Raw genomic sequence first — 16,508 nt, 5'->3', positions numbered from 1 at the left:
GTGTTGATGTGCAAATGTGCAACAACTAAATAAAGAATACTGAAGTGCAGACATAAGTAACTGACATTTGGGTATGTATGTGAAGATATTATAGCAGTAATTATCTTATCTCTCTTGACCAGTTACTATATACATATACATATCCTGTGGATAATGTAGTGAGAAAAAGTAACACCACAATCAAAATATCTATTCACAGTTCTTCCAATTCACAACATGATAGAAAACTTCCACAATTCCTAAATTTGAATTCCTCAAACTAAAGCCTAGATGTCTCCAGAACTCCAAAGAATTTATATTGCCAGATTTAATATGTATTTTATTAACTATATAATTACAATAGTTGAATTTGTTTAATTCTAAGCATAAATCTATCCACAAAACAAGTATGAATGATACACATGACACCCACCATAAGTCTTCCTGCATCCATGACTAGTATTCTATCTGCATCTATCACTGTGTGAAGTCTGTGAGCTATAATTAGAACAGTGCAGCTGTCAAACTTTATTCTCATGGTTTTCTGGATCAGTGCATCTGTCCTGCAACATTAAAGGAATTTTAAAAATAAAGGTCAAGAAACTTAAATGGGTTACACATTTATAAACATAGGCTTCTGCAGTCATTGTCACATTCAATTAAATTTTTCTGGGTTTGTGACCGCATTTTCAATGTATATATTAACAATGCAGTCACAAACCCAGAAAAAATTTATTGAATGGGTTATATATTTGTTTCTGTTATTTTTCAGGATTACTTTCCTGTACTCTAGTTAATGTTCTTAGATTATAATGGAAGTTTATAATACATTAAGGGTAATCAGATTTTGTATTTGAGTTACTAGTACTAAAAAGAATGTAATATTCAACATATTGTCAGCACCTACATTTGCAACACATATTTTTATACATGTTACTGTATTGTTGTTGTGGTCTTCAGTCCAGAGACTGGTTTGATGCAGCTCTCCATGCTACTCTATCCTGTGCAAGCTTCTTCATCTCCCAGTACCTACTGCAACCTACATTCTTCTGATTCTGGTTAGTATATTCATCTCTTGGTCTCCCTCTACAATTTTTACACTCCACGCTGCCCTCCAATACTAAATTGGTGATCCCTTCATGCTTCAGAATATGTCCTACCAAGTGATCCCTTCTTCTAGTCAAGTATTGAATAATGTCTTCAAATAGAATTCTCTGCACTGATGAAGTCTGATATGCAGGAGTGAAGACCTTACTTTCTGCTGTCTATGTAAGATGTCTTTTCTATATGAGTAGTCATTGATAAATGAGATCTCTTTGTAAACTTGATTCCTTGATGCAATAACAACTATTGCCTGTTAAAAATTACTTTAGGATGCACACTTTGACAGAAGCACATAGGGGTTCCAAGGAGAGTTGCCAAATCACACATGAAACACATGCATATTTTACATTTCATTCAAATTGCCCAAGCTCACAAATTATTCAATGTACAAAGATGGAACTGGCATCAGTGTGTTCTGGGAGAGCTGCACTAAGTTTTCATTTTTGTTTTATTTACTGCAGAAAATTATTAAGACAATATAAGGATAGTTTAAGAAAAGACATTTCTTGATAATGCTACTGAGTTTTTGACATGCAGTAAACGTTTTTATTACTGAATGAATAAATTACGGAAACAAAATCTTAATTAGTAAATTGTATTTCCATCTGCTCAAAATGATACTTCTGCCAGAAATCTCTAATACAAGATAATTTGAATCAAATATCACTCATCAAGCTGTGCTCATGTGACAAATACTTAGCAGTCAACTGTTTGGCTTCATTATAAGAAACATATAGCTAGGTTTATAATTAAACTGTTACCATGTTTTCTGACAAGGCATTATACTTATACTTAACATAAAAAACAGATTGTGTTTGTTAATCATTGTTAAGAAAGTTATCCTTTTGGTTTCGAAGAAAGAAGATTAACAATATAAAAGACACTACCTCAGTATTGCAATAATTATAGTGCAAACAGTCAGTGAGATTTATTTTGTGTAATAAAGACTGAATCCTGGGATGACCTTCATACAAACTTAGTTGCAGATAATAGCCCCTTCCTCTAACCCCTCAAAACTTACAGTATTATAACTTTTGTTCCTTGATGCCTGTAGTGCAAAACATGTCTTTTAATGACATGATTATTATGAATATCAGCCAGCTACACTACTCTTTAAATGATTTTCATTTTATAAATCACTCACAATGAGCACATTTTGGCATACTGCCATCTTCAGTTGCTCCTGCACGTAATAGCATTGCTTCCATGAACTATCTTTTTGTAGAATTATGAGTTTCTCCTTAGATGTATGCTAGAGACAAATATCTAACTTTAGTCGGTTTTTATGAATGCTGTTTTTCTCTTGGCAGCTTGGATGACATGTAATGTCACTGATCCACTGACACCCAAACTTTGAAGAGAAAAATAGCATACATAAAAATGGACTAAAATCAGGTAGATGTCTCCAGCATACATCTGAGGAGAAACTAATAGTTCTACAAAAAGACAGGACATGGCAGCAACAATATTACATGCAAGAGCACCTGATGATGGCAGTATGCCAAAATGGGCTCATCGTGAGTGATTTATAAAATAAAAACCATTTAAAGGGCTGTGTAGCTGGCTGATATTCAAAATAATCATGTCATTACAATAATATAATCAGGCCATCCAGATACTTAAACTGCACACTCCATATGTTCAGCTGAATCCACCTGTATATCTTTTATGTGATGGCAATAGAAAAACTCTAGCGACATTACTCTCTTCCCTGTCCCAGTTGCCTGAGCTGTCACTGTCAATGTTGCTATGTAACAAAATCATATCATGCACTGAATTTTTTGAAATAGCATCATTCATCCATTCATTTTCCATGATTCATGACATATGACTGAAGGATTTCTTCCAGTCTTCAGAGTGGTTTGACTGCAGTTTTTAAAATTATTGCAGACCTTCAGTTTGGGACCACACCAGTTGTATTTGGTTGAAATGGCAGTGATTAGGTGACAGACTAATGACTTTATGCCCATGTGTTTTGGCAGCATGTCAATTTCATATCCAGGGAGCTGTGGTTTATGAAGAAATATTAGTTCCAAAAGCTCCACCTTTTTAAGATCATCACTTACTTCAATGTTGCAACACTGAAGCTAACCAGTTATGTCCTTACATGTTCCTTATGGACAGTGTCTTGTCAGCAACAACACAATGATAGGGAGCATGATCAAGAACAATTGATGGTAGTACAGGCACATAACACATAAACTATTTCCCTTGACTGACCTTATGGGGTAATCCCATGGCCAAGATGGTGACACTGAACTTTCCTAGTGAATAGCATTTCATAGACTTGCCTCTGTCATTGTTCAGCATCAGAAAAATAAACAAAAGTAATGACAGATACAATATTAACTGTGCAACTGTAAGAAAAGAAAACAAATAAATTGTACAGGATATCAGCCAGTTGGGAATGTTTTAGGGAACTTGTTAAAAAACATTTATTTCAAAAGTACGAACTACACTCCTGGAAATGGAAAAAAGAACACATTGACACCGGTGTGTCAGACCCACCATACTTGCTCCGGACACTGCGAGAGGGCTGTACAAGCAATGATCACACGCACGGCACAGCGGACACACCAGGAACCGCGGTGTTGGCCGTCGAATGGCGCTAGCTGCGCAGCATTTGTGCACCGCCGCCGTCAGTGTCAGCCAGTTTGCCGTGGCATACGGAGCTCCATCGCAGTCTTTAACACTGGTAGCATGCCGTGACAGCGTGGACGTGAACCGTATGTGCAGTTGACGGACTTTGAGCGAGGGCGTATAGTGGGCATGCGGGAGGCCGGGTGGACGTACCGCCGAATTGCTCAACACGTGGGGCGTGAGGTCTCCACAGTACATCGATGTTGTCGCCAGTGGTCGGCGGAAGGTGCACGTGCCCGTCGACCTGGGACCGGACCGCAGCGACGCACGGATGCACGCCAAGACCGTAGGATCCTCCGCAGTGCCGTAGGGGACCGCACCGCCACTTCCCAGCAAATTAGGGACACTGTTGCTCCTGGGGTATCGGCGAGGACCATTCGCAACCGTCTCCATGAAGCTGGGCTACGGTCCCGCACACCGTTAGGCCGTCTTCTGCTCACGCCCGAACATCGTGCAGCCCGCCTCCAGTGGTGTCGCGACAGGCGTGAATGGAGGGATGAATGGAGACGTGTCGTCTTCAGCGATGAGAGTCTCTTCTGCCTTGGTGCCAGTGATGGTCGTATGCGTGTTTGGCGCCGTGCAGGTGAGCGCCACAATCAGGACTGCATACGACCAAGGCACACAGGGCCAACACCCGGCATCATGGTGTGGGGAGCGATCTCCTACACTGGCCGTACACCACTGGTGATCGTCGAGGGGACACTGAATAGTGCACGGTACATCCAAACCGTCATCGAACCCATCGTTCTACCATTCCTAGACCGGCAAGGGAACTTGCTGTTCCAACAGGACAATGCACGTCCGCATGTATCCCGTGCCACCCAACGTGCTCTAGAAGGTGTAAGTCAACTACCCTGGCCAGCAAGATCTCCGGATCTGTCCCCCATTGAGCATGTTTGGGACTGGATGAAGCGTCGTCTCACGTGGTCTGCACGTCCAGCACGAACGCTGGTCCAACTGAGGCGCCAGGTGGAAATGGCATGGCAAGCCGTTCCACAGGACTACATCCAGCATCTCTGCGATCGTCTCCATGGGAGAATAGCAGCCTGCATTGCTGCGAAAGGTGGATATACACTGTACTAGTGCCGACATTGTGCACGCTCTGTTGCCTGTCTATGTGCCTGTGGTTCTGTCAGTGTGATCATGTGATGTATCTGACCCCAGGAATGTGTCAATAAAGTTTCCCCTTCCTGGGACAATGAATTCACGGTGTTCTTATTTCAATTTCCAGGAGTGTATATCTTTGCAACATTTCCACAATGTGAGCTCTCACAGTAGTACATGTGCCTAGTGCAAAATGTAAGCATCAGTATCATGCCAGTCATCCTACTGTTACTGAATAATTTAACATCACGCCACCATTTCTGCTTGCTGACAAAACTAGCTACATGCTCTATTCAGACGACCAATAGGTGACGTGGGAGATGAGTCAAATTTGTAGTTGCTGGAGCATCTTGCAGGGCAGGTTGCAGTGTAGACACTTTGGCTTTCAGTCAGAGTGAATGCCTCCCACAGTCTGTCCCTGGCCCCATTTACTAGAACCAGCCACTAGTCACATGAATGTGAACTGCCTCCTCTCACTCGCCCCCTTCCTTTTATATTATTCATATCACAACTAGACTGAGTTGGCCTTCACTCACAGCCAAGGTGAGACATTCTGTCCACCATACTTTCAGAATACACTAAAGTTCCAACTAATTTAACACTTTAATTTCAAGTCACCTCCCTTCTGACACCTCCCTCTTCTTTTATGCTTGCATATTTGATGTCAGAAGTTTGGGTTATCCACCATTCAGTCTGAAGATGGACCACAAAAGTTTGGTTCACATTCAAGACAGTGTGGCTAGTTATAAAGAGTTGCCATCGTTAATCCAGATGGGCAGGGAGCAGCAGCTGTGCCTTGCCATGTTGTCTGGGGTACACTGATTTGGCACATTGGAGCACACCTGGTGTGGAGTCCAGCTCACTGCCTGTCCACCCACCAGGCAGCACAGCCACAAGTTCACAGAGTCACACCATTAGCCTGCCCCATTTAACTGCCATGACAACCATTTGGCACTGCTTGAAACCTTCCTCTCACAGTGCAACATCACTGTATGCAGCTCCAACATCAAGCTGTCACACACACATGAAATGCAAATCTTGTTGAGCCTTGTCAAGCACTAGGTTGTGCTGTCTGGGGCCATCATGGTACGTCACCACCCAGAGGCATCATCCTGTCAGCTGCATGCTGCCCACAGATGCTGCCCGTTTGTCACTGCATGGCTGTTAGCTTGTTAGCCATGCTGCCTGCCTGGTCCACCGGGCATGCGGGCAAGCTGTCTGTGCCATGGGGAATGCTGTTTGCCACCACGCAGCCCACATGCTGTAGCCACATGTGCCACACTTTGTGGGCCTATACCAACTCACCGATGAAATGCAGCTGTGGCCCACCTACTGCCCTAGTGGCTGCCCACTGCCACCCAGCATGCTGTCTGACCCGCTGACACTGTTGCTGAGGGTCAGAGTTCAATGGCAGGAGGCTACACCATGCTGCACCACTGTTGCTGTCAGTAGCTGCCACTGGGTCTGTATTGCTTCGATGTGTGTGCCATGTGCCAGTAGTCCACACTGCCCACACACTTCATTGCTTGAGTTTGCCACACCACATAGTGTTGTGCCACAACTCAATATGTGCCACTAAACACTTTTGTAGTTAGAGCAAAATGTGACTGCAACCAGTAGCCACGTCTGTGTTAGAGCAAAAGAGTGAGTAAACACCATAACTTTTGACACTTTGCAGATTTAGTGGTTATTTTTCTTTGAATGCTGTTAAATGTAACATAGATGCTGCAATTTGAAAGATACGGCACTTAAATCTACCATGCTACTGCTCCTCTAGCCTCTGTGAAACTTGACAACAGGGTCTTGAGCACACCTTCTGTTGTGCACATTTTAAGGAGCTTTTGCGCATGCACAACTTGCATGATATAATTGCCTTATGGGCCAAATACATATGGAACTGATAAACAAAATGCAAGGTTTACGATGTGCACAGATAGTCCTTGCTGCTCAACTAGGAGTTTACGTCAGTGCCACCAGGTGGTTGCACACTGCAGCAGACTTTGATCCCCGTTCACTTGGCATAAATCCTGCTAGATGATAGCACACTCCTCAGATATGCTAATTCACTCACTATATACTGCAGTAAAATTAGATTGCACATCCATATACGTTAAAGTTGTACTCACAGTAAGCTTGTTTTGTGGGTTTCTGAACGATTAAGTAACGAATTCCATCACACAGTAATCCAGAATTGTAAGGGCTTAAAGCATATCACCATCAATTGTGAGACTGTAGCACTTATTCATGCTTCTGAAAGCTGTTTGATCTTATGGTGAGTCAGGTTTATCTGTGCTGTAATTCACAAAATTCACAAAAAGCTGTATCACTGTAGCACTTATTCAGGCTTCTGAAAGCTGTTTGATCTTATGGTGAGTCAGGTTTATCTGTGCTGTAATTCAGAAAATTCACAAAAAGTTGTATCACTGTTTTCTCTGATATTCACTTAAATTTGGGATCGATGGCGGCTTACTTGAGGCCCTTATGGATCTCAGTGCCCTATTTGTATTCTATTCAAGTGACCTTTGTTGGTAGACATTACTACTTATGTTTAATCATTTCCACAAATGGCACTTTGTGTTTGGAGTTAGTTGTTTACTGTGTGGGAATTGGCTTTTGTGTGCAGTGTAAACATGAACTATGTTGAATCTATTTTATATGCTAAAGCTGTGAGAATGGATCATGAGTTGTGCTTGGGTAGCTCAGTCTGTAGAGCAGTTGCCCGCAATAGGCAAAGGTTCTGAGTTCAAGTCTCAGTCCAGCACACAGCTTTAATCTGCCAGGAAATTTCATTTCAGTGCACACTCCACTGCAGAGTGAAAATCTCACTCTGGAAAGAGAAATGTAAACTACTAGCTAAAGTTAGCCACAAAGGAACTAGGGCCTCTGAGAACAGATGCTTTGATTGAGAGAGTGATGAAATCAAATAAACATGACTACAAGCACACATTTAACAATGAATTGTACAATTAGCACAAGTTGTTGTGTGGGTGCAGCATACGGATATCTGATATTCAGCCCAGAAGTAAATTCATGAACTAGTACATCTCTTAGAGGTCCATTTGTCCAAAAAAATGGAAAAACATGAAAACTCCCACTTACACAAAAATGTGAAATGGAGAGTTGTGAAAGTTTACACATTATTTTGTAATTGCCCTGAACCGCAATTAATTATGTACAAAACAACAAAATTCCACAAAAAAATTATTTCTTTTGTCAGATAAGTTATGCATCTTATTATCATTGTTATTATTATTATTATTATTATTATTATTAATCTCATTATTGTTATAATTATAGGCAGTCGCTGTACTTGTATAAATTTGTCGATAAGCATAACTGTTATACAGCAGATGCTATTAATTTCACACTCTCGAATTTATCTGCATCAAAAAATTTGTGAACTCCCAGAACATATTCTCACGAGGCGCCACTGACTGCAACACACGGTGTTGTATTTTTATATACTCAATGTGTGTACATTCCAAACCACACTTTAATTATCTATAGAAATCACCATTAAAACAGTGTTAGAGATTCCCTTATTGTCCATTCAAAACAGTCTTGTTAATATAAAAGTGTGTCTCAAATAAAGACACTAAATAGTTATATCCAACAAGAAAACTAGCAGGACCCTTTATGATTGGCAGGATACTTCTCAGTGATTGCTTCTCAGTTCAACACTTTTACACATAATACATAAAAGCCACTCCAGCTGCTAATAAAATCTTAAATACATCCATGACTGGGTTCAGCCTCCATATCAGGGCCTTTTCAAGTGGATCTGAAAATTGTGCAGTATAAAGCAATATCAAATGCCCATTTGATATTGCTTCTACATAGCACAATTTTCAGATCCACTTGAAAATGGCCTGATATGAAGGCCAAAACTGATTTTGGACTTAATAAAGTTCTTATTAGCAGCTGGAAAGGCTTTTCATCAGTTAAAAATCATAACTGTTACTGCAGTTAACTGGTCAATTGTCCTTATATGCCACGTCCTTTGCCTTTTGAATGGTGTGTTGGTCTGAACACATGTAGCCATGTGAGATTAGTACCAGTTTTAGATTAAACTTTTCTCCACTATACTCTTAGCTGCACCTATGTGGAGTGCCACAGCCTGATGTGATAATTCTGCATGATAATGTGAACTTATCCATAAGACAGCAATTGTTTTCCTGTTCAAAACAGGTAAACTCTAAGTTCTAAATATTTTAATCACTCCACAACTATGAATCTGATTCAGAAGACTGAAATGCCATTGAACTTGTCTCTTTTAGAGCTACAATATGAGCAGTGGAAATTACCATTTGAAAAAGCAAAGTTGATGCTGTTATCTCTATAAATAACACACCCATGAATAGAGACTATATGTCATTTAGTGATGACTTTTTCATATATATATATATATATATATATATATATATATATATATATATATATGTGTGTGTGTGTGTGTGTGTGTGTGTGTGTGTGTGTGTGTGTGTGTGTGTGTGTGTGTGTGATGACTTTTTCACAAATCTTCTATATATAGATTAGCTTCAACATAGAGACAGAACCAGAACAGATGACTTCAGCTTTTGTTGTGGTTCTGTCTCTATGTTGAAGCCAATCTCTGGAACTACTGAAAGAATTTTGATAAGGTTTTCTTTAATAGATACAATGACTCATGAGTAAGGTATACAATTTATAAATATTTTGTGCAAATTGGCTGAACTGTGATTAACATCATCACTGTTAAAATGATGGCATTGCCAATTAGTGATGTGTAGGACTGTGCTCTGCTTGGCACAGTACAGCTCCAGTCAATGTGCTTCATCTGATGTACTGACAAGGAGCAAAATGTGTTCAGTGCAGCATGGTCAGCATGACATTTTCAGATATTTGTTTGAAAGAAAGAAGATGCTCAGTGCTACCCATATGAAGCTGGGGGGCACTACTGTGTGTGTGTGTGTGTGTGTGTGTGTGTGTGTGTGTGAGTCACAAACAATACAATGGCAAGCTCTATGTGAATAATATGTCTCCAGGTACTACACACAACTTATCATGGACATGTAAAACCATGTCCAAACTTGTGTCAAAAGTCCTGCAGGTGTATCAAAAAGCTTTGATGTTAATTTAGGTGTCCATTAGAGAAGTACCCGAGTCCCTATTGTATCTACATATACATAGATACTCTGTAAGCCACTGTACAGTACATGGCAGAGGGAACCCTATGCCGCTACTTGTCATTTCCTTTCCTGCTCCACTCACAAATAGAGCAAGGGAAAAACAACTATCTATAGGCCTCCGTTTGACTGCTAATTTCACATATCTTATCTTCATGGTCCTTAAGCGCAATGTATGTTGGTGGCAGCTGAATTGTTTGGCAGTCAACTTCAAATGTTGGTTCTCTACATTTTCTCAATATTGCTTCTCAAAAAGAACATTGCCTTTCCTCCAGGGATTCCCATTTGAGTTCCAGAGGCATCTCCATCTGATGGTCAAATGACAGTATGTTTGTGTGATTCCCTTGGTTGAAAGATGTCTTGAATATGAAATTTAAAACTTTGGCTTTGGTTTTGCTATCTTCAACTAACACACTAGACTCATCAACAAGGGACTGAATGGAAGCCTTAGACCCACTTAGCAATTTTGTATAGGGTCATCATTTTCTCGGGTTCTCTGCCACATCTTTCACTAAGGCATGATGTTGGTAGTTGTTGTATCCTTTGTGCATAGATCTTTTCACAGATGCATGAATATTTACTATCACTTGTCATCATTTAGACATTCCCTTTTGAACTGAGAATGCAACAGCCTCTGCTTCCTTGGCATGTGCCAAATTTCTTGATTAATCCATAGTGGGTCTTTACCCCCCTTTATCCACTCACTCCACACCATGATTTACAATCTGCTTGAACTTTGCCCATAATTCCTCTACATAAATCTTACTGGAACTAAGTGATGTTAATTCATTGTCTAAGTGAGATGTTAATAAATGCTTATCTGCTCTATCCAGCAGAAACATTCTAGTTTTTTTGACTGATTTATTAATTTTTGTAATTATAGTTTCTATAATGACATCTTGATCCCTAATCCCCATTTCTATACTGACATTGTTGATAAGGTCTGGCCTATTTGAAGCTACAAGGTCTAAGATACTTCCACTGCATGTGGGCTGCTGAGTTAGCTGTTCAAGCCAATTTGCAGAAAATGTGTTAGAAAGTATTGCACATGACTGCCTTTCTGTATCACCTGCAATGAATCCATAAACATCCCAGTCTATACTCAGCAGGTAAAGATGTCTCCAACTAGTACTGCATGATCAGGGTATCATGTGCTATTGACCACAGACTTTCTTTGAATGACTCTAGAACTGTCACAGCAGAAATGGGTGGCCAGCAAAAACATCAAACAATTAACTTGGTTTCACTTACACCTGCTATATGTAACCAGATGACTTAACAGTCACACTCAACTTTGACCTCAATAAATATTTTTATCAAGTGCAATGAACACACTCCTTCCTATGGCCTCTATTCTGTCTTTTCAATATACATTTCATGACTCACTAAATATCTCAGAGCTTTACACTTCAGGTTTCAGCCAGCACTCAATCCCAAGAATAATTTGCATCCGAGAACTTTTCTGGACGGCAGTAAATTCAGGAACTTTATTACAAATACTTCAACAGTTTACTGATAAAATTGTGACAGTTGAAGTGTCTTTATTTTGAATGCTGTTTGACTTCCCTTGCTGCATATTGACTGGTGAGTGTTCATCAGAGTACCACAAACTACTGCCTAGCCTAAAAAAACCCCATGTGCACTCCACAACTACTCTGCTACCCGACTAGCTGCTTCCTTTGTGCAGTGCACTCCTGACCTATCAAGGTGAGTCCTACAAATCCCCACGCAATAACAGAGGTCTAAAAATCTGCAGCCATGACTGTCACATAGTCAATGAAGCCTTTGGTTGAGTCCCTCCACTAGGCTCAAAATCAAAGGACCCTGATCAACACTTGGAATGATGCTGAAAATTGTGAGCTATGCTTGCACCTCACACACAAGGCCAGCATTCTTCACCACCTCTGCTAGCCACATGTATGAACTGAGGATCACCTCAGAACCCATGCGACAGGTGTCATTGGTGTCGAGGTGAGCCAGAGCATGCAGATGACTGCACCCGGCATGCTTGATATTGTAATGAATTATCTAGCCACAAAGGTACAGAAACCTACACCAAGGAATCCTTTTTACAGTGATAATGTACCCATTATATCTGATAACAGGCATGAAATTCAAGAGAACCTTGAGGAATTGAGGAAGACACTTGAAACATACAACTTGCATATCATTACAACATGAACCAAGTTCATGATGTGCAACTACAGCTCCAATGTCACAAAAATCACAGATATCAAACCTGATCCATAAATTAAAAAAAATTAAGTATCAAGGATCAGTAACATCAGAGGATGTGTAAATGCCTGTAAAGCAAAATCTGCAAAATGGATGTAAGACCAGGCTAGTGAGGTCTGGAAAGAAAATTAGGATGGGAGAAGTAACATATGAGGTATTTTTTAAAGTCATCCATCACCTAACATGATTATCTGATGACCATGAAATGAAGAAGTTCCTTTCTATAGCTACAAATATGAGAGGGAGAGGAAGACCTCAAACTAATTGGCTGACAGATATAAAAATTGGCAAGAAGAACCTAAGCCATAGGGAAGATAATGACTATTAGTGGGATAGATGATCCTGCTTTATTAGAAAAGCCAGCCATGAATAACCCAAAAAGGTTAGGACATTCAGTCATTCATACAAGAAAAATAGGAATACAGAGTTTTAATTTGTGTGATTTCCTTCACACTGAGTATAATAACATCATTCTTACTCAAGATCAACATTAGCAGTTGCTTCGTCCAGCACTATGATTTTGTTGTTCCTGAGTATTGCTCGAGCTAAGCATATCAGCTGTCTTTGTCCAACACTGAAATTACTTCCACCTTCTGTCACAGGATCCTCTAAACTCTGCACACTGCTTTTTAATTCCACCTGAAAATATGGAAAGGGCATATGAAAACAGACCAATCACTTATTAATTTAGGCAGAAATAATGAAGATTTATTTTTAAAATGACACTATATCACAAACATTAAAATTATTTTGACTGAATTTTGTATATTACATACAATTAAAAAATCAGAATAGGTTATTGTGCAGTACCATAATGCTTTTTGAGGAATTGATTTACACAACAGAAACGTTCTATGAATAGCATTTCCTTCTGAGATGAACCAAATGTTAGAATAGAATAGAACAGAATGGAATAGTTATTGCCACTGCACTGTTAAGGGGTTTATTATTCATATTTAACTTCTGATTTCTATGTGTTGGAAACAACAGCTGTGATGAATGTTCTGCACACACAACTATTCTTACACTGTATTCTTTATGATTGTATTCTCTGTATGTATATTAAGCTCATATGTCACCTATTCCTTTTTAGAGCTGGCTGTTTGCTTTTCTTACCTGCGTCAATAAGATAAGTTTGTCTTCAGTTACTGTTTTTAGCAGACAAAGTTTCCCCAATGAACATAGTATACTTCCAGCTATTGAGACCAATAGTAGATATGTGGCTGTTGTCATAGATGTACAAGCAACCCGTGTGAAGTGCCCAGTTTCAGACCAATTTCCATAATCCCCATCCTACCTAAAGTTATGGAGTTTGTAATGAAATGCCAGCTACAAAATTACTTAAAAGACAATAAACTCTTTCAGGACACACAGCAAGTTATTTGGAAGGGAAATTTGATGGCCACAGCAGCAATGGACTTAGTTAGGAAGATAAGGCAAGGGTCTGAAAACAGGAAAAGTGTGGCACTGACACCCTGTGACCTCAGCAAGGCATTTATTTGACTGCATCTCACACAAATTATTGCTTAATAAATTAAAGTGTTACAGTATTGGAGATATGGTTATAGCTACTCTTCAATCCCATCTTGAAAACCTAAAGCAGGTAGTAGCAGTGCATGGTGCAATCTCCCAAGTACCAAAAGTCGAGCATGGTGTACCCCACGGGTCCATCATAGGACTGCCTTTCACGGGCAAGTGCTCTACCATCTGAGCTACCGAAGCACGACTCACGCCCGGTACTCACAGCTTTACTTCTGCCAGTATCTCGTCTCCTACCTTCGAAACTTTACAGAACCTTTCCTGCGAACCTGCAGAACTAGCACTCCTGAAAGAAAGGATACTGCAGAGTCATGGCTTAGTGACAGCCTGGGGGATGTTTCCAGAATGAGATTTTCACTCTGCAGCGGAGTGTGCGCTGATATGAAACTTCCTGGCAGATTAAAACTGTGTGCCCAACCGAGACTCGAACTTGGGACCTTTGCCTTTCGCGGGCAAGTGCTCTACCATCTGAGCTACCGAAGCATGACTCACACCCGGTACTCACAGCTTTACTTCTGCCAGTATCTCGTCTTCTACCTTCCAAACTTTACAGAAGCTCTCCTGCGAACCTTCAGAACTAGCACTCCTGAAAGAAAGGATACTGCAGAGACATGGCTTAGCCACAGCCTGGGGGATGTTTCCAGAATGAGATTTTCACTCTGCAGCGGAGTGTGCGCTGATATGAAACTTCCTGGCAGATTAAAACTGTGTGGCCGAGACGAGATACTGGCAGAAGTAAAGCTGTGAGTACTGGGCATGAGTCGTGCTTTGGTAGCTCAGATGGTAGAGCACTTGCCCGCGAAAGGCAAAGGTCCCGAGTTCGAGTCTCGGTCGGGCTCACAGTTTTAATCTGCCAGGAAGTTTCATATCAGAGCACACTCCGCTGCAGAGTGAAAATCTCATTCCAGTCTTAGCAATGTTGGATACCACGATAATATGGAGGCTGTCGAACTGCTGTGATTCATGACTGATAGCAAACTGTCAGTGAATGAGCACACAGTATATGTGTGCTCCAACCTCCCATGTGTAATGTACCTTGTGAGGAGGCTAAAAGGTGTGTTAACTGACACATACCTTATAGCAGTGTATTATGCACTATTCCACAGCCATATAAATTATGGTCTACTGATATGAGGAAACTCTGCAGGTTCCAAGGATGTATTAATGCTACAAAAGACAACAGTCAGAATCATGGTATCATTCAAAAGATGGAAGTACTGCAAGCCTATGTTTACCCAGCTGGGAATAATGAAAATCTCAGTCAGTATGTGTTTTTACGACTCATCAGTGAATAGAAAACCAAGGGGTTTTCAGCATCAGGCAACACATACAAAATCATGACACCTGTAACAAGAGGAACATTGGTATATCAAGCTGTCAACTGTCTGGAGCAAAAGACAGTTTTCCAATAGTGTGCGTGGACTGGAGCAACTACAGTCATTATGAAATACATTAAATGTATTTGCAGTTGCGAATAATGACAACCATCAGCTGTAGGACGGAAAGACGACAATGAAAATTTGTACCAGACTGGGACTCGAACTCAGATTTCTCACTTATCACGAGTGGACATCTTAACATTTGGCTATCTGTGTATAACTTATGGCCAGACCCAAATGTTGTCAACCACCCATCTACAACCCGGACTGTGTCCAAAGGAACTTTGCATTGTAATCAGAATAACAGAGGCACTGCAATATCATATTTCTCTGCCGATACCAGGCAAGCGACTTTCAAGTACAACATCTGACCTGTATAGGAATATACATAATGGATGTACCAGTTTAGGTCATAGACACATGGTTGACAACATATGGAAGTTTGGGTCTGGCCATGAATCATACATGGATAGCCAAATGGTAAGGTGACTGCTTGCGATAAGTGGGAAATCTGGGTTCAATTCCTGGTCCAGCACAAATTTTCATTGTTGTCATTCCATGCTACAACTGATGGTTGTCATCATTCACAACTGCTGATACATTTAATGAAAGCCACAATTATCACAGACATACCAGTCACTCATAACATTTCTAGAGATGGAATGAGCGTTTGGTGTCATTGGCTGGGAGGCCTCTTACGGGGCAGGTCCGGCCACCTTAGTGCAGGTCTTATTACATTCGACGCCACATTGGACGACCTGCACGCTGGATGGGCATGAAATGATGATGAAGACAACACAAAACCCAGTCCCTGAGCGGGAATCGAACCCGGGCCCCTTAGGACAGTAGTCCGTTACGCTGAACATTCAGCTATCAGGGACGGACATTTCTAGAGATTATAAAAAACAAACAAAAGAAAATGTAAATACATGACTGATAAAATAATTGTAAATCAGGTTTTTGTATGAGAATGGTCATACTGATCTATACAACATTTGCATTTTCTCATTGACAGTTATATCTCTATAGGATTCATGTGTTAGTTTATACAAAACATTGACAATAACTTCATGGAGAACAAAATGGTGTTTCTGTGTTCACTTATCACCCTGATAGAATTGGACACAAAAGTTTAGGAGTACTTAAAACAGTAACAAACCATATTAATTCATGATAATGAAAAACTTGTAATATTCTTTTCGTAATGAACACATTCTTCAATATTTTACTACAGAAACTGACATTATGATACTTCTTAGGCATCTCTTCTCATCTATATCAAAATCTGGTAGGGATATGTTGCATTTGAGTAACAAGTCTTCACTCAGTATCAAATTTCCAGTACGTGACATCATAAATGCAC

At 40.3% G+C, this 16,508-nt stretch overlaps 1 protein-coding gene across 1 annotated transcript in view; it reads right to left on the bottom strand.

The window, feature by feature from the left end:
• The window catches only part of LOC126248500 (ATP-binding cassette sub-family C member 4-like), a 289,894-nt gene that overhangs the window by 25,655 nt on the left and 247,731 nt on the right, over nt 1-16,508 (bottom strand). The window contains exons 22-23 of the mRNA XM_049949538.1: nt 12,706-12,866; nt 413-542 (exon numbers count right to left, since the gene is read on the bottom strand). Of these exons, the coding sequence (XP_049805495.1) occupies nt 413-542; nt 12,706-12,866 (291 nt within the window). The remainder of the gene's footprint in view (nt 1-412; nt 543-12,705; nt 12,867-16,508) is intronic.

The sequence above is a fragment of the Schistocerca nitens genome, chromosome 3 (genome assembly GCF_023898315.1).
Source record: "Schistocerca nitens isolate TAMUIC-IGC-003100 chromosome 3, iqSchNite1.1, whole genome shotgun sequence".
NCBI classification, from domain to species: Eukaryota; Metazoa; Arthropoda; class Insecta; order Orthoptera; family Acrididae; genus Schistocerca; species Schistocerca nitens.
This window is presented reverse-complemented; position numbering and strand designations above follow the sequence as displayed.